Raw genomic sequence first — 27,990 nt, 5'->3', positions numbered from 1 at the left:
TTTATTACAGGAAGTGTTATAACATCTATGACTGGAGTTGTGTTGTATTCTAATGGTAGTCTACATATATCATCAGCAACATTAGATGATACAGGGGAATATACATGTCTAGCTAGGAATATTGCTGGTATGGTAGAGGCTTCAACCTCCGTCTCTGTGCATGGTGAGTATTATCTCCTGTTTCTTTTACAATAGCCTATGCATGTATGTTAGGCCTACAAAGTACATTATTGAATTTACAAATGACTGATTTCTCACTTGCGCAAATTCAAATGCAGCCAAGGACAATGTACTCCTTCTCAAAAAGGCAAAGTCTTAGTGTTCAGTTATTAAGGTGCTCTTCCTTTTATAATATATACATTAAATGAACTGTTTAGCAACACTTTGACTGCTTGCAAAGCTGGCAAGATCACGGGTAAATGAAATGGTATTTATTTAGTTTGATGATAAAGTGAATCATTGTCAAAATTGGTTATTAATAGTCATTGCCCTTAACAGATAAGTGTAAATAACGCTGTGCTCTTGTTTAATAAGTGACAGTTTTCTATGCTTAGTCCTAGTGTCAGTATCCCATTTGTTGTCATTATTTAGGAGATACAAATAGGAATAAAGTCATGTTGACTCTAATGATTTGATAAAATGCATTTAATTGAAAATTAACAGCAAAATATTTTACAATCCACTATTTTAATTGCATCTTATCTTATATCAGTTGCCCCAGAGCTGACCTTGCTACCATTGAGTCAAGGTGTGAAGGTCGGGTCAAAGGTCTTCCTACATTGTCAGGCTAATGGAGTACCAGATCCAACATATTCCTGGTCCAAAGATGGAGAGGGTATGATCATATCATCATCTGATAGACAGGTACTTGTACACTAATTACCTTGTTAACTGTACTAATTACCTTGTTTAACAGTACTAATTACCTTGTTAACTGTACTAATTACCTTGTTAACTGTACTAATTACCTTGTTACTTACTAATTACCTTGTTAACTGTACTAATTACCTTGTTAACTGTACTAATTACCTTGTTAACTGTACTAATTACCTTGTTAACTGTACTAATTACCTTGTTAACTGTACTAATTACCTTGTTAACTGTACTAATTACCTTGTTAACTGTACTAATTACCTTGTTAACTGTACTAATTACCTTGTTAACTGTACTAATTACCTTGTTAAACTGTACTAATTACCTTTGTTAACTGTACTAATTACCTTGTTAACTGTACTAATTACCTTGTTAACTTACTAATTACCTTGTTAACTGTACTAATTACCTTTTAACTGTACTTATTACCTTGTTAACTGTACTTTATTACCTTGTTAACTGTACATACCTGTTAACAGTAATTACCTTGTTAACTGTACTAATTACATCGTTAACTGTACTTATTACCTTGTTAACTGTACTAATTACCTCGTTAACTTACTTATTACCTTGTTAACAGTACTAATTACCTACCTCGTTAACTGTACTAATTACCTTGTTAACTGTACTAATTACCTCGAGTTAACTGTACTTATTACCTGTTAACAGTACTAATTACCTTGTTAACTGTACTAATTACCTTGTTAACTGTACTAATTACCTTGTTAACTGTACTTATTACCTTGTAACAGTACTAATTACCTTGTTAACACGTACTAATTACCTTGTTAACTGTACTAATTACCTTCGTTAACTGTACTTATTACCTTGTTAACTGTACTAATTAACCTTGTTAACTGTACTAATAACCTTGTTAAACAGTACTAATTACCTTGTTAACTGTACTTATTACCTTGTTAACAGTACTAAATTACCTTGTTAACTGTACTTATTACCTTGTTAACTGTACTAATTACCTTGTTAACTGTACTTATTACCTTGTTAACTGTACTAATTACCTTGTTAACTGTACTTATTACCTTGTTAACTGTACTAATTACCTTGTTAACTGTTACTTAATTACCTTGTTAACAGTACTAATTACCTTGTTAACTGTACTAATTACCTTGTGTTAACTTGTACTAATTACCTTGTTAACTGTACTAATTACCTTGTTAACTGTACTTAATTACCTGTTAACTGTACTAATTACATCGTTAACTGTACTAATTACCTTGTTAACTGTACTAATTACCTTGTTAACTGTACTAATTACCTTGTTAACTGTACTAATTACCTTGTTAACTGTACTAATTTACCTTGTTAACTGTACTAATTACATCGTTAACTGTACTAATTACCTTGTTAACTGTACTAATTACCTTGTTAACCTGTACTAAATTACCTTGTTAACTTGTACTTATTACCTTGTTAAACTGTTACTAATTACCTTTGTAACTGTACTAATTACCTTGTTAACTGTACTAATTACCTTGTTAACTGTACTAATTACCTTGTTAACTGTACTAATTACCTTGTTAACCTGTACTTATTACCTCGTTAACTGTACTAATTACCTCGTTAACTGTACTAATTACCTTGTTAAACTGTACTAATTTACCTTGTTTAACTGTACTAATTACCTTGTTAACTGTACTTATTACCTCGTTAACTGTACTTATTACCTTGTTAACTGTACTTATTACCTTGTTAACTGTACTTATTACCTTGTTAACTGTTACTAATTACCTCGTTAACTGTACTAATTACCTTGTTAACTGTACTAATTACCTCGTTAACTGTACTTATTACCTTGGTTAACTGTACTTATTACCTTGTTAACTGTACTTTATTACCTTGTTAACTGTACTAATTACCTCGTTAACTGTACTTAATTACCTTGTTAACTGTACTAATTACCTCGTTAACTGTACTAATTACCTTGTTAACTGTACTAATTACATCGTTAACTGTTTACTAATTACCTTGTTAACTGTACTAATTACATCGTTAACTGTACTTAATTACCTTGTTAACTGTACTAATTACATCGTTAACTGTACTTAATTACCTTGTTAACAGTACTAATTACCTCGTTAACTGTACTAATTACCTTGTTAACTGTACTAATTACCTTCGTTAACTGTACTAATTACCTTGTTAACTGTACTAATTACCTCGTTAACTGTACTAATTACCTTGTTAACTGTACTAATTACACCGTTAACTGTACTAATTACCTTGTTAACTGTACTTATTACCTTGTTAACTGTACTTATTACCTTGTTAACTGTACTAATTACCTCGTTAACTGTACTAATTACCTCGTTAACTGTACTAATTACATCGTTAACTGTACTAATTACCTTGTTAACTGTACTAATTACCTTGTTAACTGTACTAATTACCTTGTTAACTGTACTAATTACCTTGTTAACTGTACTAATTACCTTGTTAACTGTACTAATTACCTTGTTAACTGTACTAATTACCTTGTTAACTGTACTAATTACCTTGTTAACTGTACTAATTACCTGTTAACTGTACTAATTACCTCGTTAACTGTACTAATTACCTCGTAACTGTACTAATTACATCGTTAACTGTACTAATTACCTCGTTAACTGTACTAATTACATCGTTAACTGTACTAATTACCTTGTTAACTGTACTAATTACCTTGTTAACTGTACTAATTACCTTGTTAACTGTACTAATTACCTCGTTAACTGTACTAATTACCTTGTTAACTGTACTAATTACCTCGTTAACTGTACTAATTACCTTGTTAACTGTACTAATTACACCGTTAACTGTACTAATTACCTTGTTAACTGTACTTATTACCTTGTTAACTGTACTAATTACCTTGTTAACTGTACTAATTACATCGTTAACTGTACTAATACATCGTTAAACTGTACTAATTACCTTGTTAACTGTACTTATTACCTTGTTAACTGTACTAATTACCTTGTTAACTGTACTTATTACCTTGTTAACTGTACTAATTACCTTGTTAACTGTACTTATTACCTCGTTAACAGTACTAATTACCTTGTTAACAGTACTAATTACCTCGTTAACTGTACTAATTACCTCGTTAACTGTACTAATTACCTCGTTAACTGTACTAATTACCTTGTTAACTGTACTAATTACCTTGTTAACTGTACTTATTACCTTGTTAACTGTACTAATTACCTTGTTAACTGTACTAATTACCTTGTTAACTGTACTAATTACATCGTTAACTGTACTAATTACCTTGTTAACTGTACTAATTACCTTGTTAACTGTACTAATTACCTTGTTAACTGTACTAATTACCTTGTTAACTGTACTTATTACCTTGTTAACTGTACTAATTACCTTTGTTAACAGTACTAATTACCTTGTTAACAGTACTAATTACCTTGTTAACTGTACTAATTACCTTGTTAACTGTACTTATTATCTTGTTAACTGTACTAATTACATCGTTAACAGTACTAATTACCTTGTTAACTGTACTTATTACCTTGTTAACTGTACTTATTACCTTGTTAACTGTACTAATTACCTTGTTAACTGTACTAATTACCTTGTTAACTGTACTTATTACCTCGTTAACTGTACTAATTACCTTGTTAACTGTACTAATTACCTTGTTAACTGTACTTATTACCTTGTTAACTGTACTAATTACATCGTTAACTGTACTTATTATCTCGGTTTCATGTGACATCATCAATGACTTACCTAATGTATAAGGATATCTTAATTCACTAACTTTGTATGCTTGACAAAATCTTTAGTAATTAAAACAATTAAATCTGTGAGCCTGCTGCTTAAAATTTATAATACATAAGCTTCATAATGCCACTGTCTTACATTTAGAGTGAAAATAGATCTGTTCATTGTCATAAAATATGAGTGTGACACTGTGAAATCTTGTATACATTGTGTACATATTGACAATGCCAGTAAAACAAGATGAAAAATTAATAAATCTGACTACTTATGCTTTTATTTGCACAGCCTGCTCCTTTATGCACAGTTTGTGTAGTAATTAATCAAGATAATTATCTTTAAAGTATCAGGTTTTAATTGATTTGTACCTCTTGTCACTTCTGCAATATACAGTTGATAACTATTAGCTGTTAAGCCTTTCGTCCCACCACAAGAAAACTGTATATTGCTTGAGATTGCCCACATTGCACCATTACTTTTGCTAAAGATACTGTAACAGTATTTTGTTTTTATTTATTTTCGGTAGATATATTTGAACAATACTTTGGTCATACATTCTGTAACAAAACAAGATGAAGGTGTGTACAGATGTATAGCCGGTAATGATCTAGGTGTGACACAAGCCGTGGCAGCTATCACTGTCACAGGTAAGGTACATTCTTATAACTGTCACAGATATAACTGTCACAGGTGGACTACATTGTTATTACTGTCACAGGTAAGAGCCATTGTTATTACTGTAACAGGTAATATACAATATTATTTATGTCTAAAGGTGGACTACATTGTTATTACTGTCACAGGTAAGAGACATTGTTATTACTGTCACAGGTAAGATACATTGTTATTACTGTCACAGGTGAGAGACATTGTTATTACTGTCACAGGTAAGGTACATTGTTGTTACTGTCACAGGTGGTAGAGACATTGTTATTACTGTCACAGGTAAGATACATTGTTATTACAGTCACTGGTGGAATACATTGTTATTACTGTCACAGGTGGGATACATTGTTATTACTGTCACAGGTAAGATACATTGTTATTACAGTCACTGGTGGAATACATTGTTATTACTGTCACAGGTGGGATACATTGTTATAACTGTCACAGGTAAGATAAATTGTTATCATGTCACAGGTAAGAGACATTGTTATTACTGTCACAGGTAAGATACATTGTTATTACTGTCACAGGTAAGACACATTGTTATACCCCTGCACAACAAAGTTGTAAGGGGGGTATACTGGAATCAGGTTGTCCGTCCGTCCCGCCGTCCGTCGGACGTCCGTCCGTCCGGCTGTCCGTCGGTTTTTTCTTGTCCGCCCAATAACTTAAGATTCCTTTGACTTTTAGTCTTCATATTTGGCATGGAGGTTAGTCATGATTAGTAGATGACCCCTATTGATTTTGAGGTCACCAGGTCAAAGGTCAAGGTCACAGGGGCCTTGACTTCAAAAAGCTTGTCCGCCCAATAACTTAAGATTCCTTGGACCTACAGTCTTCATATTTGACATGGAGGTTAGTCATGAAAAGTAGATGACCCCTATTGATTTTGAGGTCACCAGGTCAAAGGTCAAGGTCACAGGGGCCTTGACTTCAAAAAGCTTGTCCGCCCTATAACTTAAGATTCCTTTGACCTACAGTCTTCATATTTGACATGGAGGTTAGTCATGATAAGTAGATGACCCCTATTGATTTTGAGGTCACCAGGTCAAAGGTCAAGGTCACAAGGGCCTTGACTTCAAAAAGCTTGTCGGCCCAATAACTTAAGATTCTTTTGACTCATAGTCTTCATATTTGGCATTGAGGTTAGTCATGATAAGTAGATGATCCCTATTGACTTTGAGGTCAAAGGTCAAGGTCACAAGGGCCTTGACTTCAAAAAGCTTGTCCGCCAAAAACTTAATATTCCTTTGACCCACAGTCTTCATATTTGGCATGGAAGTTAATCATGATTAGTAGATGACCCCTATTGACTTTGAGGTCACCAGGTCAAAGGTCAAGGTCACAGGTGTCTTGAATTTAAAAAGCTTGTCCGCCCAATAACTTAAGATTTCTTTGACCCACAGTCTTCATATTTGTCATGAAGGTATGTCATGATTAGTAGATGACCCCTATTGACTTTAAGGTCACCAGGTCAAAGGTCATGGTCACAGGGGCCTTGACTATAAAAAGCTTGTCTGCCCAATAACTTAAGATGCCTTTGACCCACAGTCTTCATATTTGGAATGGAGGTTAGTCATGATTAGAAGATGACCCCTTTTGATTTTGAGGTCTTTGGATCAAAGGTCAAGGTCACAGGGACCTTGACAAAAAAAAGCTTTTCTTCTCAATTGCTAAAGAATGCCTGTCGGCAGTGTATTGATTTTGACATTTTCACATTTGAATCATGTAGAATACATAACTTAGCGATGCACTGGCTTAGTAACCTCAGATTTGGCAGGGAGGTTGTCCTTGAGCTCTAAATGGCCACTGTTGATTCTGACAAAGTGGTATGCGGGGAATTCTCGCCATGATAGTGGCAGTTCTAGTTATTACAGTAACAGGTAAGAGACATTGTTATTATTGTCACAGGTAAGATATATTGTTATAACTGTCACAGGTAAGATAAATTGTTATTACATTTACAGGTAAGAGACATTGTTATTACTGTCACAGGTAAGAGACATTGTTATTACTGTCACAGGTAAGAGACATTGTTATTACTGTCACAGGTAAGAGACATTGTTATTACTGTCACAGGTAAGAGACATTGTTATTACTGTCACAGGTAAGAGACATTGTTATTACTGTCACAGGTAAGAGACATTGTTATTACTGTCACAGGTGGAATACATTGTTATTACTGTCACAGGTAGAGACATTGTTATTACTGTCACAGGTAGAGACATTGTTACTACTGTCACAGGTAGAGACATTGTTATTACTGTCACAGGTAGATACATTGTTATTACTGTCACAGGTGGGATACATTGTTATTACTATTACTGTCACAGGTAAGAGACATTGTTATTTCTGTCAAAGAAAAGATACATTGTTATTACTGTCACAGGGAAGGTACATTGTTATTACTAGATGGGATGCATTTTATAAGTGTGATTGGTAAGATACAGATTTTTCATTTGCTTGTCAAAACTTGAAAACTTATTGTTTTGATTTTCAAACTTATCAGCACAATATTTAGGCATTTGAGGTATTTTATGAAAAAGCATTATTTTATAAATGTGTATTTTCATATGAAAATAAATGAATATTTAAATAGGTTTGTTAAATTTTGCTGATTTTTAATAATTATGGTGATTATTCTAAAATTCTTTGTTTTTTTAAAGGCATATGTTATTACAAACAAAGAAAAAAATTAATGAGTTTATTTTTTTACACAGTACCACCTAGTTTTACAACAGTACCAAGTAATCAGACAGTACAGGTTGGTAGCAGTGTACAACTAAGATGTGTGGCAGTTGGTGACCCTGTACCAACTCAAAGATGGACAAAAGATGATAGGCAACTTACCCTAGGTACAAAAATCTTTTCCAACTAGTTGCTATGCCTATACTCTCATGATTCCACAATCAAAGTATGTATAATAAAAAATGCAAGTTTTATTTATACAGTTTATTTCAAACCGAAAAAAAAAAGGAAAAATACTAGAGAAATGAACACTGGTAAAAAAGAAAAGAAACTGGTCACATCAAGGTGTATGAAGGTTCAAATTAAAGAAAATGTTATGCTAAGTTATCAAAAAACTCAGGATGGGTGGCAGAATATTTTAACTTTTTATTAATAGCTTAAAACAAACTCTTATTGAATGCATAAATATTGTTACCATGTATTTAACAGAATGATGTATTTTCATATTTCTTATAATTATTTCATTAGTTTATTGTACATGTATGTATATCTTATATATTTTAACATTTTAGATGGTAATATGGTGGTTAGTTTGGATCAGTCAACAGTTACAATAACTGAAATAAAGGCTATGCAATACGGCAAGTACACATGCACTGCTACAAATATAGCGGGCACGGAATCTGTTTCAGCATGGTTAAATATTTACGGTAAGAATGTTACATTTTACACAACCTTTGTCCGTAACTTCTCTAGGTTCAATACCTGACAAGGATGTCAATATCTTTAATGTGAGGAAGCAATCGAGCTACATTTATTTAAAGCTGGTGTTTCTACCTTTGTGCCAACGAGTGCAAGAAACAAAGTTCAAAAGGCCACCAAGGATTTGCCTCCCATCATTCAAGCTGAAATAAATTGGTACATGACCTTCAATATCCAGTGAACATAAATCTACCTCTTTACCCCTTTCTCTCACAAAAACAAAAAAATATTGATAATCATGCAAATGATTTATAATTTCAAGACACAGGATAAAAAATGCATAGGTAGTATACTTGTATTTATGTCAAGCTTTCTGAAGATGAAAATGAAATGATAAATTAATCTTCTTTGAAACTTTGACTTTCCTATTCCAATAAATTAAATTTCTCAAGCAAAGTGTAATATTAATCATTAACTTGCTGTTACCAATGGTGATTGGCCTTTGCCATTGGGACCAGGCCAGTCTGCACATCTGTGCAATTTGGCCAGGCTCTATGGTGTTGGTAGCTATTTTTTTGGGATGTTCATGGCCAAGTGGTTAAGGTCCTTGACTCAAGTCCCTTACTACAGTAACTGTGGGATCAATTCCCACCAAGGATTCTTTCATGTGAGAAAGCTATCCATCTAGGTTACGGAATGTCAGTCGTTCTACTCAGGTGCCCATTTGTGCCTGAAATAATGCACCTTAGAAGCACCTGAGGTCTTCTTCCACTGGAAAAGCTAGGAATTGCCAAATGACCTTTTCTGTATTGGTGCGACATAGCCCAACCAAAAAAAATAACCCAACCAAAAAAAAAAAAGGCAGAGAGCTTTTCTTTGTATTTTTGTGTTTTGATTTTTGATCACAATGTTCTAGGGGTAATATTAGTAAATTTTATCATATATGTACATCAAATTTTTAATTTACAGATATACCAGAGTTTAGTGTAGTACCGAGTGACACAGTTGTGAGACAGTCAGCAACTTTGAGTTTACTGTGTCGAGGTGAGGCTTTAGAAATGCCATCTGTGATGTGGTATAAAGGTAGAGAAGGGGAGCTAAGTCAGCTGAGGAACGATGAAAGAGTTACTGTTACTGATAGTGGGCTATTACAGATAAAGGTTTGTAAGAAATTAAAAATATATAAAAAAAATTTAATTCATGGATTCTTTTAACTATTTGTTCTAGTGTCATGCAAATACAATGGCCCTTAAGAAAACCAATTTAAGAAATACAGCAGGAATATGTTTTAAAGAATTTCATTATAGAAAAATCACTACAAAACATGTTTGGTTACTGTAAGTATTTCAAACAAGACTTTTAGTCTGGATCCAATGTGAAGACAACATAGGTCAAGTTTTCTTGCAATCAATTTTGTATGGACAAAGTTATGCACTTTTATATGTAAACAAGTAATTTCAGTTATCTTCTATTGCTAATATGCTATTACCTCAAAAATAGTATTCTGTCTTTCACAATTGGCAAAAAAATCATAGTTTGTGCTATTTACAACAATAAATTTGCTGTCTATTCTGAAGGCTTATTTTTTGCTCATGATATCTTTTAAATTTTCCATCGAGCGTATGTTACCCCGCTTCAGCTTAGTGCTTGTTTATACATGTATAAGCTTTAGATCTTCTGTTGGAAAAATATTAAAGGAAATGTCAGTGTTGAGATTTCATAACTCAGGCTATAGGTTTTGCATACAACCTCATTGTTCATTGACCACTGTAGATGTTATCCTGAAATTCTGTACATCACTTTATTGTCCTCAGAGTCACTTACCAAAACCCATAACTCATGCATGGAATGTTTTATTGAATTATTCTACATTTTGAATTTTAAAAAAAACCTGTTGTCTTGTTCTAGTTTGACTATCTGTGATTTAGAATAGCATACTTGTGATTATTTCAGTCCGTAGATGAGAGTACAGATGAAGGTTGGTATACATGTCTGGTGAAAAATACAGCCGGGGCCATTTCACGAGAAGTGTTTGTTGACGTACAAGGTAATTTACCTTGTTATTATTATAGCAGTAGACAATGATTGTAGTTATTGAATATTTGTCATATATTTCATCACTTTCTTTGTGTCTAATAACCTTTTTTGCACACAGTATTTAAAAAAATGAATCAAAATTCAATAAATTTAAATTTCATCATAAACATTGTTACATCATGATAATTATGATGCTGTCATACAGTAGAGCACATGACCGTACCGCAAAACAAAACTGTTTATTTTTTCTCTCTTTTTATTCACAAACAAGGATAGTGTATGTTTATCTGTTACAATAAACTAACATAAAGGAAATATACATCTAAGATTATCATCTAGCTACACTGAGACTTAATCTGAGACAGCCAAACCCCTGTCTCAATATATAAGATCCTTGGTGTAACTCTCCAGGAACGATGGTTAGGAAACTACCCACCTATATGACTGAAATACTGTTGGGAAAAGGCGTAAAATGAAATAAATAAACAAACAAACAATATATCTGAGAAAAAACTCATATCTTAAGTTGGGATTTGTCTCAGGGAATTTTAGTGAAAGCCAAGAGGAGAACAATGTCAATCTAAGGTTCTAAGATGAGAAATATCTCAGTCTGGAGCTGAGATTTTGCCTTTGAGAGAGTTAGCGAGAGACAGGCCTTGCTTTTTCTTCAAACCATTAGAAACATTAAAAATTATCTGTATTTTATCTATATGCTTCCTTTCTTGATTATTTCAGTACCTCCAAAAATTTTGTCAACTAACAGTCCACAATCGGCAACTTTACAGTCACAAGTAACTCTAACCTGTCAGTCAATTGGTGACCCAGCCCCATCTTTACAATGGATCAGCCCATCTGGTACTGTGATTAACACTGGCCCCGCCTACAAAATGCTAGGCAATATACTGATGATAACTTCAATGAGTGGAGAAGATGTTGGCAGCTGGACTTGTAAATACTGCAATACCCTGGGATGTGACTCTGCTTTAATAGAGATAATTGTTGAAGGTAAAACCTTGACCACTTTACAAAACATTAATGGAATGACCTTAGCCCCTTAAAAATATTTGAAGGTATGACCTAACTCTTTACAAAAATGTGATGGCATAACCTTGGCCCATTTACAAATAATTTGAAGGTATTACCTTGACCTTTACAAAAAATCTATTATATACCCTTTACAAAACAGTTTAAGGTATGTAACTAATTTAGATTCAGTCTTTTCTATCAGTATGCATAATAATTGTTTACTGCACAGCCCCTTGTCTGTCCCCTTTTTATATAAAGACAGAAAAAAGAAGAAATGAACAGTTTGAACAATATATTTGTCATTAGGTTACTAAACTTTTATGTCTTTATAATTATATTCCTGATATATGTTATGAATGGAATTTTTATAAGATAACAGAAATTTATTTTGTTTTAAACAAGTCTTATCTTATTTAAAAAAATGCTGTTTTTATATATGTATTGTATTACTCTTAAAAAATTAATTAAACAAGATATGTCAGACAGAATGTTTTCCTTATATCAAAGTTATTACATACATGTATATATATTTCTAGGTATGCCAAGAATAAAGTCATTTACTGGTTCCCAGGATGGTTCATTAATCACCCTGGAATGCACTGTAGAGGGAAACCCAGAACCAGATGTGACCTTCAGTAACCAAGGTCAAACTGTGACCTCCGCACTTCAAGGTCATACAGTGAAACATAATAGAATGCTGATAGAAATAGAGTTTCTGAAAACAGAGTATAAATGTGTAGCAGGAAATGTTCATGGACAGTTATTTAGAATAATACAAGGTACAAAATATATAAATTAAAGTTACTGACAAATGTTAAAATGGCACATGAGAATGAATTATTGTATGACACTACCTTTAAATTACAAACTAGCTTATGTTATAGGCTCTCATGACCAACTGGTTCAATTTGCTGACATTTCAAATCACTCTGTCTCCTTGTCACTGCTATGGATTCAAACCCCACCAGGGATTTTTGATTTTTGCATGTAAGGAAACTATTCATCTGTAACATTATGGTAGGTTAGTGGTTCTATTCTGGGTCTTCTTGTACATGATATGATGAACTGAGTTTACCGCCCACCAGTAAAGCTGGGGAGTTTTCATTAGACTACAATGTATGAATGTTACAAAAAGAACAACAAAAATGAAAAATAAAATAAACAGATTGCCTTATGATTGATTTTGTTTATGACTCTATTATCGCACATGTAGCATGTTTACTTGTAATGTATGAAATGTTTACTTGATGTATGTTTGTCTGTTTGTTTTGGGTTTTTACATCACATCAACACAGTACAGGTCATATTGCGACGTTCCAGCTTTACTGGTGTAGGAAGACCTCGGGTGCCATTCCGAGCATTATTTCAGGCACACTTGATGTATGAAATACACAATACATGTACAGTAAACTCCGCTTATAACGATATTCAGGGGACATACAAAACTATATCGATATATCCAAATATCGTTACAACCGAATTTCTGTACGGTGTGTAGCTTACTGACGATGCACTGCATCGTTCAACATGTGTTACATCTTCCCATGCCGCATAAAACCATTGTATGGCTTTTAGAATGTTAATCTATTTATCGATATGTTTGTCTAGACATGAAATAATATGGTCAAGGACACGTGACCTGTAATGCCTTTTGAATGAAAAGATAATCCCTTGCTCACAGGGCTGTAACTTAGATGTAGTGTTAGGTGGGAAAAACAACAGTTTTACAGCTTTTAATCCCTCGATTTTCGGATGGGCCGGGCAATTATCAACAAACAATAGAATAGATCTTTTCTCACGTGTCATACGTTTGTCAAGTTTTTTCACCCAACTGATAAATTAGCAAATTATCGTTTTAAGAGGTAATATATGTGCGTTGGGGTTGAAAATCCACATCGATATATCCGAAATATCGATACATGCGATATCGATATATGCGAGGATGCTTCCGTTAGGTTATAATGGAAGTTGGCAGGGACCAAGACAAACGTATCGATATAACCGATATATCATTATAAGCGATATCGATACAGTTGGAGTTTACTGTATATGGCCAAATAACAATTTGTTATGGTTACTTCTTCAGTGATGTGGTTGTGTGTGACTGTTAAGGATTTGTGTTTTTTCAGTGCCTTCAAAAATGAACGTCCCTGTTATATCACAAACCAGTTCAGGACCAGTAACTCTGTCATGGAAAGTTCCAGATAATCTTGGTAATCTCCCTTTAACTAGTTACTCAATACAGAAGAAATCTGAGAATGATGTCACCTGGCAACCTGTTCAAGTTGAAGGTCATGACCTGTTGAGTCAAAGATCACTGGAGGTCACAGGGTTAGAGGCTAACAGAGGTTATACGTTCAGGGTAGCAGCCAGTAATTTACTAGGACTAGGGGAATATAGTGACCAGTCTTCTAGTGTGGTGATAAAGTCTACAGGTAAACTATTTATCATCATTTATAGTTTGACTATAAGAAGTATGGTAGAGCTAACCTTAGATATAGAGCACAGTCTTCACTGGGATAAAGTTTGCAGGCAAATAAATATCTCATTAAGCATTGAAGATATTAACATGAAACTTCACACATTGCTTGCTGACCATAAGTATAGGTTACTGTTCAATACCTATAACTCCGGCATTGGCATGAATTATCACTGAATTACATCCCTTTGTGGATTCAGACAATTCCAGGTTAAATTCCACAAACAATTATAGAAGATGTTCACATGAAAGTTTATAAATACCAAGTATTGATAACAATTAACAAAATAAAGATGTTTTAGTAGGGAAATGAGGTTACTGCATTAAAGACGTTTTCATAGTTTTCAAATAGACATATAGGCAAAATAAAAACTTATTCAATACAATTTTTTTAAACTTGGCATGTTATTAGAATATGATAACAGAAAGAAACATTTTAAACAGAAAAATATTTGTGGTCACCATTCTCATTTTCGAGTTACCTGCCCTTGAATTGGCATTTTCATTAAATTCAAGGGCAGATAATTTACAATGAAGCTAAACAATATTTTTTTTTTATTTTCATGAAGCATACCTTAGTCAATGTGCAAAATTTCAAGAGCAAATTTTGAGTGGAAAGTTTTTTTCCCCATTTCTTCTCTTAACCTGTGCATTTTTTCTTAAAAAGTGGCCTATTATTTATGAATTTAAAGTACCTTTATTTTCATTGAAAGAAAATAACAGAAACGAAATAAGGAATTGCATGTAATTATATATTATATTCAACAACATTATCCAGAATTAAAAACAAGAATTCATTTACGTATGTTTAAGTTATCTGCCCTTTTAATGACCTCAAATGAGTAGAAAATGCTTATTCAGGGGCAGATAACTCAAAAACAAGAAAGGTGACCCCAATGTTTTTTGATTAAAATGTTTCTGCTATCATATTCTAACAACATGCCAAGTTTAAAGAAATTCTATTGAACAGTTTTAATTTTGCCTATATGTCTATATGTAAACTCCCAAAAACATCCTCAAGAAGAAAAGCAGCTTTTAAAATAAGGGAGATAAACATTTTGACAATTTTTTTTAGGATTAAAGGGAAATAGTGATATAATTACCTTGTTAGGTCATTAAATTTAGAATTCAGGATCACTAGTTAAAACAATGATGATTTGTTCAGTGCTGAAGAATGATTCTGGGGAGAAAAATGCGTACAACAAAACAAAAACTGGTATGTTTCATGATATCATATTTATTGCAGCACCATCAGCACCAGAAAATGTTCTGGTACTTGAAATTGGACCTGAAGAATTTGTGGCTGTTTGGAAGAGATCAAAGATTCTTAATGCTCCTATAGGTTTGTATAATAATTTATAACTGTCATTTTTATTTAAAAATGTGTGATATACAACCATATATATAATCAGTTTAATAAAAACAGACACTTTAGTTTTTCCCGTTTTGTCTTCTTCTTAAAAAAATAGACGATAATAACAAATGAGGCAACTAAAAAGATGGCGATGTTAACACAAAAATAACTTCAAAACAAATAATGTCTATTATACCATTTTAGTAGGCTGATTAAACATGTAATAAGCATCAATTATTTTTGTATGTTAAATAAGTAAGTTAGTAAATTCTTTATTATAGTGACATGTGTTACAAATACAATGTACATACATAAACAAAAATATACAAAGATGAACACCCCGCCTATTGAACCTATAAGTCACCTAAATAGAAAAATAAAATCTGATCATGTATGTTGCAGCTGATGTAGTGTATGAGTACAAGATATTCCGGCAGAAAACCGGTGACGGTGTTGTTACCGAGGTGATTCACAGAGTGGGAACAGTTCTTCATAACGAAACACTACAAATTAAAATTGATGGTAATTTACATGTTGAATATATAATCATAATATTTATTCCACACTTTAAAGGGTGTTGCTTCTGATGTTGTCTGTTGGTATTTCTGTAGACCAGATGTTGTCCAACTAAAAAATACTGAGGCCAATTGTCCCAAGATTTGATTTGGAGGTTTATTATGACTACTACTGTATAAGTGTGGCAAAAAATATTGGCAAATTTTCGTGAATTGGCGAAACTCAATAAATTTTTCTCTAGCATAAATATTAACCAACCTTTCATAAATTCTACCCTTGCATGATTCACTTATATTTTCTCACATGAAATGTCTAGTATTTTAAATTTGCTAACAGAAATATCCACTTATATGGTACCTCATCTAATATTTGAGTTATTTGGTCAAATTGTTACCTTGACCACAAAAAACTTGTCTGACAAATAGTTAGGAAAGCTCTAGCCTACAGTTGTGAGATTTGGTGTGGAAGTTGGCTTTGACTAGTCTAGTAAATGACTTTTAGTAATTTTTGGCTTGTCTGTTTTGAAGAAGAAATCGAGCTATGTCTGAGTCATCGTTGTTGTTGTTGTTGTCATCATGCAAAATCTTTAATGTAGCCCATAATTCAAATATAGTATAAGTTATTAACATGAAACATAAAATACTTGCTTATCATGACAAAGTGCAGTTGTTAGACAAGGGAAATGATTCTGAAAGCTATATTTTTTAGAGTTATGCCCCTTTTTCAACTTAGAATTTTTGTCAAAATAGGTTGCCTTTAACAGACAAGCATTAACACCACATGTGGGCTGTTGTTTATCAATCCAGTTAACTGTTTTCTGTACTAAATTAAACAGTTTAAATCCATGTGAATTAAGATCAACTTTATTTTATTTTTGTTTTAGATTTGACTGAAGCAGCAGTTTATAAACTGTCAATATGGGCGAGGAACATCCAACTCAATATCTCCAGTGATACTGTCACCGTCACCCTTGACAACACACAAGCTACATATCTAGGTAATTAATATAATGTGATATACAAAGGGAAATAACCATATTTAATGTTGAAAAAAAAAGTTATATCCCTGTATGACTCCATATATCCAGTCATAAAATCAATATTTGTGTAATGATGTAAGAAATAATTTAATTAATTGATAAAAATTGAATAAAAAGCTGTAAAAGTTTTCGTGATTATGCCCCTGTCTGAGTTTGAACTCTATGAGCTGCTTAGGAAGAGTACTTTTATAGCGCTTGATATACAAATGCATAGTTGATATAATTTGGTGAGTGATCTAAATCTTAGCAAGTAGAATCAATCCTTTCTTGAAAGGAAATTATCCGATGAGGTCATGAAAGAATTGTGCGTCTTGTAAGGTTGATGTATTTTGCATTTGTTCCTTCATTGATAAGACTTATAGGCTACGTTACCGTCCATATTTACACTTAAGAATCCTAATTCTTCGTTAAAACTGATTTTAAGAGCAATGGTGTCAATACTAAATAGCCTATGTAAGTATGATAGATACAGGACAGTTTGCATAGCTGTTTGATGTATTAAACAAATTGTCAGTTATTTGATTTTTAAAATTTTGCTAATGATAAACAGTTTCAAGTTAAATGCATGAGAAATTTAACAATTCAAGGGGGAAAAGCTTTTAAGAATTTAAACTTTTTCAAAATTAATTTAAAAGGTTTATTATTATATTTTATGCTGAAGTACATGTTGGCATTTTTCCTTAAAGACATGGTATTTGATTAATTTATACTTTTATTTTTAAAAACAAACTCATAAATAATAAAAGATTATTATATTCACAGATCCTGGAGCACATTCAGGGATTGATACATTTGGTAGAGATAAACTTATTGCGATTGTGGCAGGCTGTGTGGGTGGAATTATCCTAGTCATCATTATTGTTTGTATCGTCACTCGTGTACGAGCACAGAGGAAAACAAAAACTCTCTCGTTACTTAACCACACATTGTCTCTAGATCAGTTCTACATGGAGAATCCAAAGTAAGTTTTAACAAACTTAGAATTTATGCTTTATAATTTTGATGGCATGGGGGCTTAGGTGGCCAAGTGGTTAAGGTCGCTGACTTCTAATCACATGCCCATCATTGTGCTGGGTTCAAATCCCACCGTGACTTTGAACCCGTTTATTAGAGGAAACGAACCAGCTAGCATAATTATGGAAGATCTATGGTTCTACTCGGATGCCTGCTTGCTTCCGAAATAAGGCATAGAGGGGCATCTCCACTTGTTTAAGCTTGCAACAAGGTCGTAACTTTAAAACCAGATTAAATTTGCAGCAGCTTTTTTTAGATATTTGTTTGCTCTTAATTTATGCATAGTTGACTAACTCGCTTTCATTGTAGAATACTAACATATAATACACAATGCATGTAGTTGTTTAGCTATTTTTATCCTTTTAAATTCACATAACAATAGTACATGTATTATTTCCATATTGATTTATCATAAAAGTTTGGTAACAGATTACTTGCAGACATTCTTATATATAAATGAGCAGCGTCACGACAAATCCAAAATAGTGCGTTTGCGACCAGCATTGATCCAAACCAGCCTGCGCATCAGGATCCATGCTGTTCGCTTACCAACTCTATAACAAGTAGAGAAACCGATAGCAAACAGCATGGATCCTGATCAGACTGCGCGGATCCATGCTGGTCGCAAATGCACTATGTTGGTTTTGCCATGACACGGCTCAAATGGTATACCTGTATGTACACAATTTATTATAAAAATTGATTCGCCAATATTTCTCTTAATTTTTTTACAGTATGCATGATGAAATAACCCACTTCTAAAAGAAATATCTAGGTGTCATAAGTAATGAGCCAGTGTCTACCAGGTTATAAAACAAATTTTTAAAAGCCGGTATTGAAACAAAAGGTGCTTTATCATGAGTTATCAATAAATCAAAGATGTATAGCATAATAATAGATAATAACACCATGGTTTAGCATGGCATTTGTGATGTTTTAGGGCTAACGCAAGTTGTAACTAACCACGAACATGTAAGCAAAACTTGGAAATAACAGAACATGAAATATAGGCTGGCAAAATGCCAAAATAGATGTATGTGTATTTAAAATCGCGGAAGCAAATTTTTGCGGAAAGGTCCATTTTGGGGGTATATACAAATATTCGCGTTATTTTGAATTCGCGGAGGTGACTGCCGAAAAACATTAATTCGTATAAACCCATCAGGTTAATAAATAAGGGAAATTACTCTTACACGATTAGGCAATGGTTTTCGCAAGCAGCCCTCTTTCATTTTACATACTTTTTACTGTAATCATTGTGGGACTTCACAGTTATTTTCAACACCTGGTGTCAAACAATAAGCTATTGTACAGAACAAAGACATTCAATTTGTCAAGCAGACAGATTATGGCAAACAAAAGATTGTCAGTCAATGTGCATGTTTTAAACAGCACTGAATGAGTCCATAATCTTTTCACCGATTTTGTTAAAATGTTGACTGAATAATTATGTTTTTTGTTTACCATGTTTTCATCAGTTAAATTTGTTAATGTTTGTGTTGTTTGTATTGTTTGTTTAGAAAAACAAAATATAATCTGATCAGATGTCAAGACGTTTATGACTCAGACTATGAAATAAATAGCGTGTTGCAATGGTATTGTTCAAACATGTATATACTCATACAAGAATCTGATAATCATATCAGTCAAACAATAATACACTAGCAAACTGATTTATATACAGAGCTAAATGTTACATGTACAGTTTATACAACAGTAAAATCACTCTTTGAAAGCGCCACGGATACCAGACTTAAGGCAGCCGTGAACACACTGATATACATTGTTCTATAGATGCGCGAAAATACGACTATTAAGAAGTTATTGGTGTAGAAATATTCGCGCTGAACATGAATTCACGGATCGAATGTCACCGCAAAGACGGCGAAAATTTGAAGCCTGCGAATATTTCCACACATACAGTATGTGTTACTTGAACCTGCATTATTTCACATCACAGGGATGAAAGTATTAAAAAATGTTTTTTTGAAATAATGTTAAAGGTTTTATTATGTTAATAGATGCTGCGTAAAGGAATCTAAAAAATCATGATTGCAGGACTAATCTTGAAAATAATAATGACTAGTTTTTCAATCTGCAAGGTGTTAAGAATCATTACATTAAACCTACATTTAAGAAATCTTTTCTAGTAGCTTTGTTACTTTGTTATTATAGTTCAGAGTATTTGGTGATAAAACTTGTGACCCCTGAATTTGTATTCCAGCTAAATTAAACCCGTCCTTGAACTTTGTTTTGACTTTGTATTGGGCATGTAACTTTAACTATGGAGTTGAAAGAATTTCAGTATAATGTAACATTGAGAAGCAAACAGTCTGTATAGTGTGTGTAGTCAGACTGTAAGACTAAGGTTTCATGTCTTCTGTGTTGTCAAAAAAATTTCTCTCAAAATTTGATGATCAATTGGTCCTTTAGATCTACAAAAATTTGTAATAATTTCATTCCTACAGATAAAATGATATAAAATCTATATAAATATATATATTGTCCCTATAGCTGAAACTCTTTTGGCTTGTAGCATATTGCTAAAATTTGTGATACACATTTTAAGGCACCTTTACTGTTTTAAATGCATTATTAAGGGAAATTGGAGAGTGTGTTATTATTTTTGTTATTTAGTAGTAATTTAGCTAGCATTATATAATGAAAATTTTTAACAGCTGTGAAATTATTTAACACCTTGCCCTGAAACAAAACTGTTTAGCCTTTGTGACCAGTATAGAGCCAGTCCAGCATGTACACTCTGACCAGGCTCTATACTGTTGGCTGACTTATCTTAAAGTTTTTATCTTGATATACCCAAAAATATAATAGGCATTTCCAAAATCTGGACAAGTCCATTTAAGAAATTCAGCAGGGGTTAATGTATTGTTAACCAAATTGTCATTTTGTATTACATCAGCTATAAGACTAATTTTGTCGCTGGTTTTCATTTTGGCATTTCAGGAATCTTGTCTTATAAACATTTCAAAAAATTTACTTTTAAAACATTCTTACAAATCAAAAATGAAATAATTTCACAGTGTTATTTTTGAGCTTTGCTCATTTTATTTTAAAGCAACACACCTCCTAATACATGGAGTTTTTTAAGCTTTTTTTTTTACTTTATAATATAAAGAAGTAGTTTCTACAGTATCAAAAATAGACATACAAAGCCTTAACTCTAATTAACTTTAGTGAAAATAGAAGAAACATTGTGATGAAATAGTGATTTTGTATCTAACCTGCAAAGTATTGCAAGATTTTGTGTATATTTGTAATTCTTTTACATGTACTCTAAACAAATTATTATTTTTTAAAGAAGTTTTGAATTTTCTTCCGGAGGTGTGCTGCTTTACAGTTTTCAATACAGTTGAAGTGTTTACCTACTTGGTGAAAGTTATATCCTTTAACCAGTTTTTGAATTTTGATTTTTAGATGGTTTGTATTACAAATAAGCGAAAAGGTCAAGGTTATTGTTATAAGTAGCTTTTGCCTTCGCATGGAAATGGGATTTGTTAGTTATTAGCTGTAGAATACAGATTAGTAGCATGTATAAAAATTGCATTTTTTGTGATCTGAAAATGAATAACTTTTTTTATCACATAGACCATGGTGCAGGAGTGTAATAAACCCATTTAATAAAAACATATGAGCCGTGCCATGACAAAACCAACATAATGGGTTTGTGACCAGCATGGATCCAGACCAGCCTGCACATCCGCGCAGTCTGATCAGGATCCATGCTGTTCGTTTACCAACCCTACTACAAGTAATGAAACTTATAGTGAACAGCATGGATCCTGATCAGACTGCTCGGATGCGCAGGCTGGTCTGGATCCATGCTGGTCGCAAACCCATTATGTTGGTTTTGTCGTGACGCGGCTCATATAGTGTTAATGTGTACTAATGTTAGCATTACAAATACAACCGTTTCAACAAAAACTGACTCCTTTTAACTATTAACCATTCTTATTTTAGATACAGATATGTGATAAATAGAATATTATATTCATTTAGACTCAATACTAAATTTACTGAACTTGTTTAGATAATAATATGATTTATTCAACTTGTTCAATAAATCTACACTCATTTAATATCCTCTACTAGCAGGTTTTCCTTAAATATCAAGATATGTCAAAGTTCTCAAGCAGTGGCCGCTGAACAAGTTCATTATATAGACTGAATTTGAACTTTTTGAATACGATTTTTTGATAAATTCCAATTTTTTTAGACTTTGTAACATAGAATACAAGCATACTATATCCATATTAAATTCACTTTAGTTACATAATAGACCTACCACCAATGAGGAAAATTCTTCGTTATTAGAAATCTGTGTAGATTTTCTTACTATAGAATGCACATCATTGCTTATTTTATAATCTGTGGGTAGCCCCAAGCTTTAGGGGTTTGTTGAAGATTTTCTGGTTAAAATTTTACTAATAACAAATAACAAATAGAAATATGGAAACACTTGCCTCTAATCACTGTTGTCGTGTCATTTATAATTCAGCCATGTTCAGCTTAAATAAATTGTTTGAAATATTTCACACCTGTACTACGAGTTTGTAATTTCATGTTCTTGTTTTTTTTGTCTTATTGCAGAACATTGTACACTGATGACAAGTATAGTTCAAAAAGAAAGAGTGGTCATAGTTTCTACAGTTTTGACGAGAGTTTTCAAAGTACAATGGGATCTAAAGGAAAACGTGCAGGGAGTGTAGAATATCTTGGGTAATACAAAATTAAATTAATTTGTGCAGTTACACAAAGTAGTTATATCAAAATTTTTATGATATACATGTATATTTAAAGCATAAGGAATTGCATTTTTCTGTCACTATTATTTTCAACCACTAAATTTATTATGCTAAATATATAACTGCTCTACACTGATGGCTGGTGTAGATTTATAATCCCTCACTTATAATGACAGTGTAGAGTTCCAAAGTGAAGGATGAGAGTATGTTACTTATTGAGTATGGTAAGGGTTTAACTAGTATCTGGTTAATATTGTTGACTTCAAACCAATTGCCCCTTACGACTGTGGGTTCAAAGACGGACAGGAGCGTTGAACTCTTTCTTGTAAGGAAGCTATCCAACTAGCAATACAGAAAGTCAGTGATTTTACTATTACAGTGCTTGTTCGTGAAATAATGCAAGGAAGAGCACCTAAGGTCTCCCTCTGCCAGTAAAGCTGGAAAGTTACCATATGACATATACTGTTTTGGTGCGATGTAAAACACAACCCAACCCCATCCCTCCATCCAGCTCCTAAAATAAAGAAGTTTCTGGTATAGCATTTAAACTGTTGAACTGTTTATATTTCAGGTCAGACTTGTGTAGTGATGTACTTCTTGTGTCAAAAAGCCCTTTGTATCCTGAACATGAAAGACAGGCAAGTGGTCGTATAGTGTATATACCTATTTCTGGTGAAATATTTTATAAAAAAAATTAAAACAGTAAAATAATGTTGTTTTAATAACAATATGGTTGTTTATTGAAATAGTTGTGAATGGAGTATTTGTGTAATTCAATTAAACATGGAGTATTGTACATAAACAGAATAAAATATTGTCTGGAAAAAAATATTCTACCGCTATTTATTAACAATCCCTGTCTTGTTTACTACCAAACAAAATTGTCAAAATGTTCACAGACATGTATACATACACCGTAATGTAGATAATTGTTTAGTTCACTACAGTCCATATAATGATCGCCATTCTGGGAGCCTCCATAACTGAGACCATGTGACTTGTCAAATGAGCCGCGTCAATATAGTGCATTTGCGACCAGCATGGATCCAGACCAGCCTGCGCATCCGTGCAGTCTGATCAGGATCCATGCTGTTCGCTTTCAGTTTCTCTATTTGTAATAGGGTTTGTAGGCGAACAGCATGGATCCTGATCAGACTGCCCGGATGCGCAGGCTGGTCTGCATCCATGCTGGTCGCAAACGCACTATGTTGGTTTTATCATGACGCGGCTCAAATTGTTATTTTATTGTACATTCATTTACATATTTCTGAAAATATGTACTCAAAATTTTGTCTTTGCTATCTTGGGAGATTAATTTATATTTCTATGTATTTGCAGATTCCTTTATCACACACCTCAAGTCGAGACCAACTTTATAATGGTAAGTCTGTCTTAACACTTTTTTCAAACATAGAAAAATCTTGATGATTCATAGAAATGTTGGATTATTCCCGCCATGGAAACTTAAAGGTTTCATTTATTTCGGATTTTCTTGAGGTAAAATTTGAAATTTATTTTGAAAAGAAGACACAATGACATGACTAAGGCCCATACCTTATCTATAAATACTCCGATGAACCTTCATTGAACTGAAATATAGTAGTGGTAGTGTATTTTAAGAAGAAAGACCACACCTTAATTTTTTTTTTAAGTTAACAAAGGAGAATAATTCAATCAAAATCACAACAAGAGTTAACGGTCTTTAACAATGACTTACAATTATGAACTTAAAGAAATAAGTTTCAAGTGAATATACTCAATAATGAATAAAAGTACATGTAAAATTTCCAAGTATTGTGCCATAGTCAATGCCATGTTGACAGAATAAGTCCACTGTCCTTTGCAAGGTTTCAGCAGAAAAACATCATTATTTTCTGGAGACTTACTTCTACTTATTGTCATTATGTTATATGATGTACTGTATATATATGCTGTTAAAAATGTTTAATGTATAAAATTGTTATGTATGTTCTAAGGCCCACATGGAAGTTTGAGAAATCGAATGTGTTTGCCTCATTAAATAAAGTCGTAACTTACTTACTTACTAGACAATGTTCATATTCTTATCTCATTGTTAAGGTTGTTTGTTTTTCTCAATTGAATCACATGATTAAATTTATCTAAGCACACTGATTTCTTACAGAAAATACAGAAGACACTGTGTGTGTTCAAAGTGAGATTCAACTGCCTGACTGTGATATAAGTCTGGTAAAAGCCGTGTCCAGGCTTGATGATGGTAACAGTCACAGTGGAAGTGAGGCTGAAACAAGTCCCACCACTGTCAACAGACAGACTGTTTCCAAGGAGATTGAAGCAGATACAAATAGTTTATACAGGTAATTTCATATACTTACTATATGTTAGCAACTTGTCAATGCCATGCACATACAGTCAGACCAACCTCTTTACTGTTGACAGTTTTCATTAATTATTAAATTTTATTACTGAACTCATTATAAACAAGGAAGTTCTAAATTCAAAACAGGACCAGACATGAGTTTGAGCTTGGAAACTGTCTTTAAAAAATTTTGTTTGGCTTTTCCTAACAGGTGTTTCTCTAGTGAGGTTATTTTTTTTTTTTAATTGGGAAGAATTGATACTCTAGTGGTATATAATTATGTTATTGCTCTACAGAGGGTCACATTGCAGTTTACACTGTATAATTAAAATTCCAACATAGACAGAAGGGAGTTAATAATGACAAACTTTACCATTATTATATGTAAGAGTTGTTTCCCTTTTCAAAAAGTTAAGTTGTTTCATGTGTGAAGTAGGAAAGTAGGAAAGAAAGAAAAAGGATTTAATTGTGACATTTTTTGCCAAAACTTGTTAGATAAATACAACCTTTTGATATTGCAACTCATCACACTTTGCCACTTTGGTAATTAATGATACAGAATTCTATAAAAGTCATAGTTTAATATAGAATTCAAGATTTTATATCTTTGAATTAAGATGTTAAACTTTTTATTTTCAGTGCCATGAATGGAACTAACTCAGATAAAGGTCCTGATCAATCATCAGAGCATATCTACACAAGTATACACAGTGGTGATCTCCATGCCTCAACTTCAAAACAACATATAAAAAGGGCAGATAAATCTGGCTCTCAAAAACGTCCTCTCATAGTTCTCTCCCCTGAGAAAAATGATGACTCAACGAAATCTGAATCAACAGTAGCAGTGAAAGATACCAATATTGATAAATTTTGTGATAAATTAGCAAACTCAAAAATTACTAAAAAAGAACGGGAAACAAGGTCAGCTTCCCCAGAAGTCCAATCAAAGGGGAATGACTCTTACCAACCAAAACCACCAATTAGAGTTCTTTCCCTTGATCTTCTTAAGCCATCTGCAAAGATGGACAATCAAAAGGGAAATAACTTGAAAATATTGTCAGAAAATATGCTTAAAGAAAATAATACTATAAACAAAAATATTGGTAAGAATAGTGTTGTGAATAGAAAAGATACCACAGATAGGGTTAAACCTGATGATCAGAACGATACATTGAGTAACGTCCTAAATGGACGTGTGTGTAACAGTCATAAAAATGGACATACATGTGAATCTGATGTGAAAACTAAAGCTCAAATTGAGCTCGATCACGTTAGTAAAATACAGAAAGGAACAAATGGAGATAAGTGTCATTTAGATACATTAAAGGGAGATAATCAGTGCAGAGACAACTTTATCGTGAAACCAAAACCAAAGAATGTATTAGATGACAATTTTCTGACTGACGCCGAGATAAAACAAGAAATTTCATCTGCAGAACTATATTAGTTAAATATATACTATTAAGTATACTTAATATTTACTTTCCTGAATTTGTATAGCGGACATTCCCGGCTTAAAATTTGGTACAGTTCTTTATTAGGTTTAGGAATTTTATCATGAAAAATTATAAAATATAGTGAGCTAACATTTTACAGCCTAGATAAAATGCATGAATGTTAGATAATAATTCACATGTGTAGAAGGCTGTTCATATTACACAAAGCAAACCCTATATGAAAGACAACTTCATTTAAAGCAGCATGCCTGCAGTTTCATGTTTATTTTCATTTAAATTTATTTGCTAGTAATAGTAAAATCTTGTGAAGTGAAAAATGAAAGTAATTCACACATTGCAAACAGTATTTACAATCCTCTGAAATGAGGTCAAAATATGGAAAAATAGCTGTTACTAAATATGGTGATAAATACTACTAAATCAGTCAATGATCTAATCATTACTATTAATTATCTTCAATCTTTTTTTAAAATCTTAGATCACTTTTACCTAGTTTTGAAAAGCGGGGCGAGGCTTAGGCGTAACTATATATGTACGTCCGCAAAAAATTCTACTGACCAAGTTTATGTGTGAAAAATTTAATGAAAATAAATTCATATGACATCCCTCATCAAAGAGCAAGGTTATCATGATAAAACACATCAATATTAAAGTCGGAAAGTGTCATAATATAAGTGTTTATGGGGAATTCAGTCCATACTTCAATGGTTGACAAAAATTGTTAGTTTGCAAAGATTTTTCTACGTATTCAGTTATTTTGGCCAAATATTCAATATAATATATCAAAATGAGATTCATCATCAAGAAGCATCATTATCATAACAAAAAACATGAATGTTTTTCAAGGCAGTCTCATAATATCCGATTTTACGAAGAATTTTCCGATATTTTAAAGTGTGCTATTTCTAGTAACAGATCAATATTGAAAAGGACGGACCTAGGTAGAGAAGGACCCATTGCAGTGTGAAAGTTTATATCAATCTATTTTGATTCCGTGGACAATTTAATAGATTAGCTCTCATATTTTTTATTTCTTTTGACATTTCATTTTTGTTAGAATAGGAGTGAATCGCATATGTGTAGGAATACGTTTTTAGAAGTGCTGCATGTTGAATGTGAGATAGGCCCATGTGCATGAGATAAGATTTTCCAACACCGCTATTTTTAGTAACATTTACCAATTTTTCTTTCTGGTTAGTGAGAAAATAAATTATTCAGTCCTCTGAGATTACAAGTTGTATTCATTCTCAAAATTGTTTATATAAATTATTGACCAATACAATCTTAAAGTATATTCATTCTTGTT

At 32.6% G+C, this 27,990-nt stretch overlaps 1 protein-coding gene across 1 annotated transcript; it reads left to right on the top strand.

The window, feature by feature from the left end:
• The first annotated feature begins 7 nt into the window (after positions 1-7).
• On the top strand, positions 8-27,978 carry LOC132731329 (neogenin-like). Its single transcript, XM_060717494.1, has 19 exons — positions 8-163; positions 713-864; positions 5,132-5,252; positions 7,992-8,126; positions 8,532-8,669; positions 9,631-9,821; positions 10,615-10,708; positions 11,434-11,703; positions 12,261-12,503; positions 13,854-14,159; positions 15,450-15,545; positions 15,960-16,079; positions 16,957-17,070; positions 17,875-18,073; positions 22,735-22,863; positions 23,461-23,527; positions 24,228-24,270; positions 25,033-25,225; positions 25,867-27,978. The coding sequence occupies exons 1-19, from the start codon at positions 28-30 to the stop codon at positions 26,672-26,674; spliced, it is 3,555 nt and encodes a 1,184-aa protein (XP_060573477.1). The 5' UTR covers positions 8-27; the 3' UTR covers positions 26,675-27,978.
• The last annotated feature ends 12 nt before the right edge of the window (positions 27,979-27,990 follow it).

Source organism: Ruditapes philippinarum, unplaced genomic scaffold (assembly GCF_026571515.1).
Source record: "Ruditapes philippinarum isolate M1 unplaced genomic scaffold, ASM2657151v2 ctg7226_1_1_1_1, whole genome shotgun sequence".
Taxonomy (NCBI): domain Eukaryota; kingdom Metazoa; phylum Mollusca; class Bivalvia; order Venerida; family Veneridae; genus Ruditapes; species Ruditapes philippinarum.
This window is presented reverse-complemented; position numbering and strand designations above follow the sequence as displayed.

What these genes read in the sequence shown, in the direction of transcription:
- LOC132731329 (XM_060717494.1), top strand. Translation starts at nt 28, where the DNA reads ATGACTGGAGTTGTGTTGTATTCTAATGGTAGTCTACATATATCATCA. An exon ending in AATAGAGATAATTGTTGAAG is followed by an intron (nt 11,704 to 12,260) that starts GTAAAACCTTGA and finishes ATATATTTCTAG; the next exon opens with GTATGCCAAGAATAAAGTCA. An exon ending in ACTACAAATTAAAATTGATG is followed by an intron (nt 16,080 to 16,956) that starts GTAATTTACATG and finishes TTTTTGTTTTAG; the next exon opens with ATTTGACTGAAGCAGCAGTT.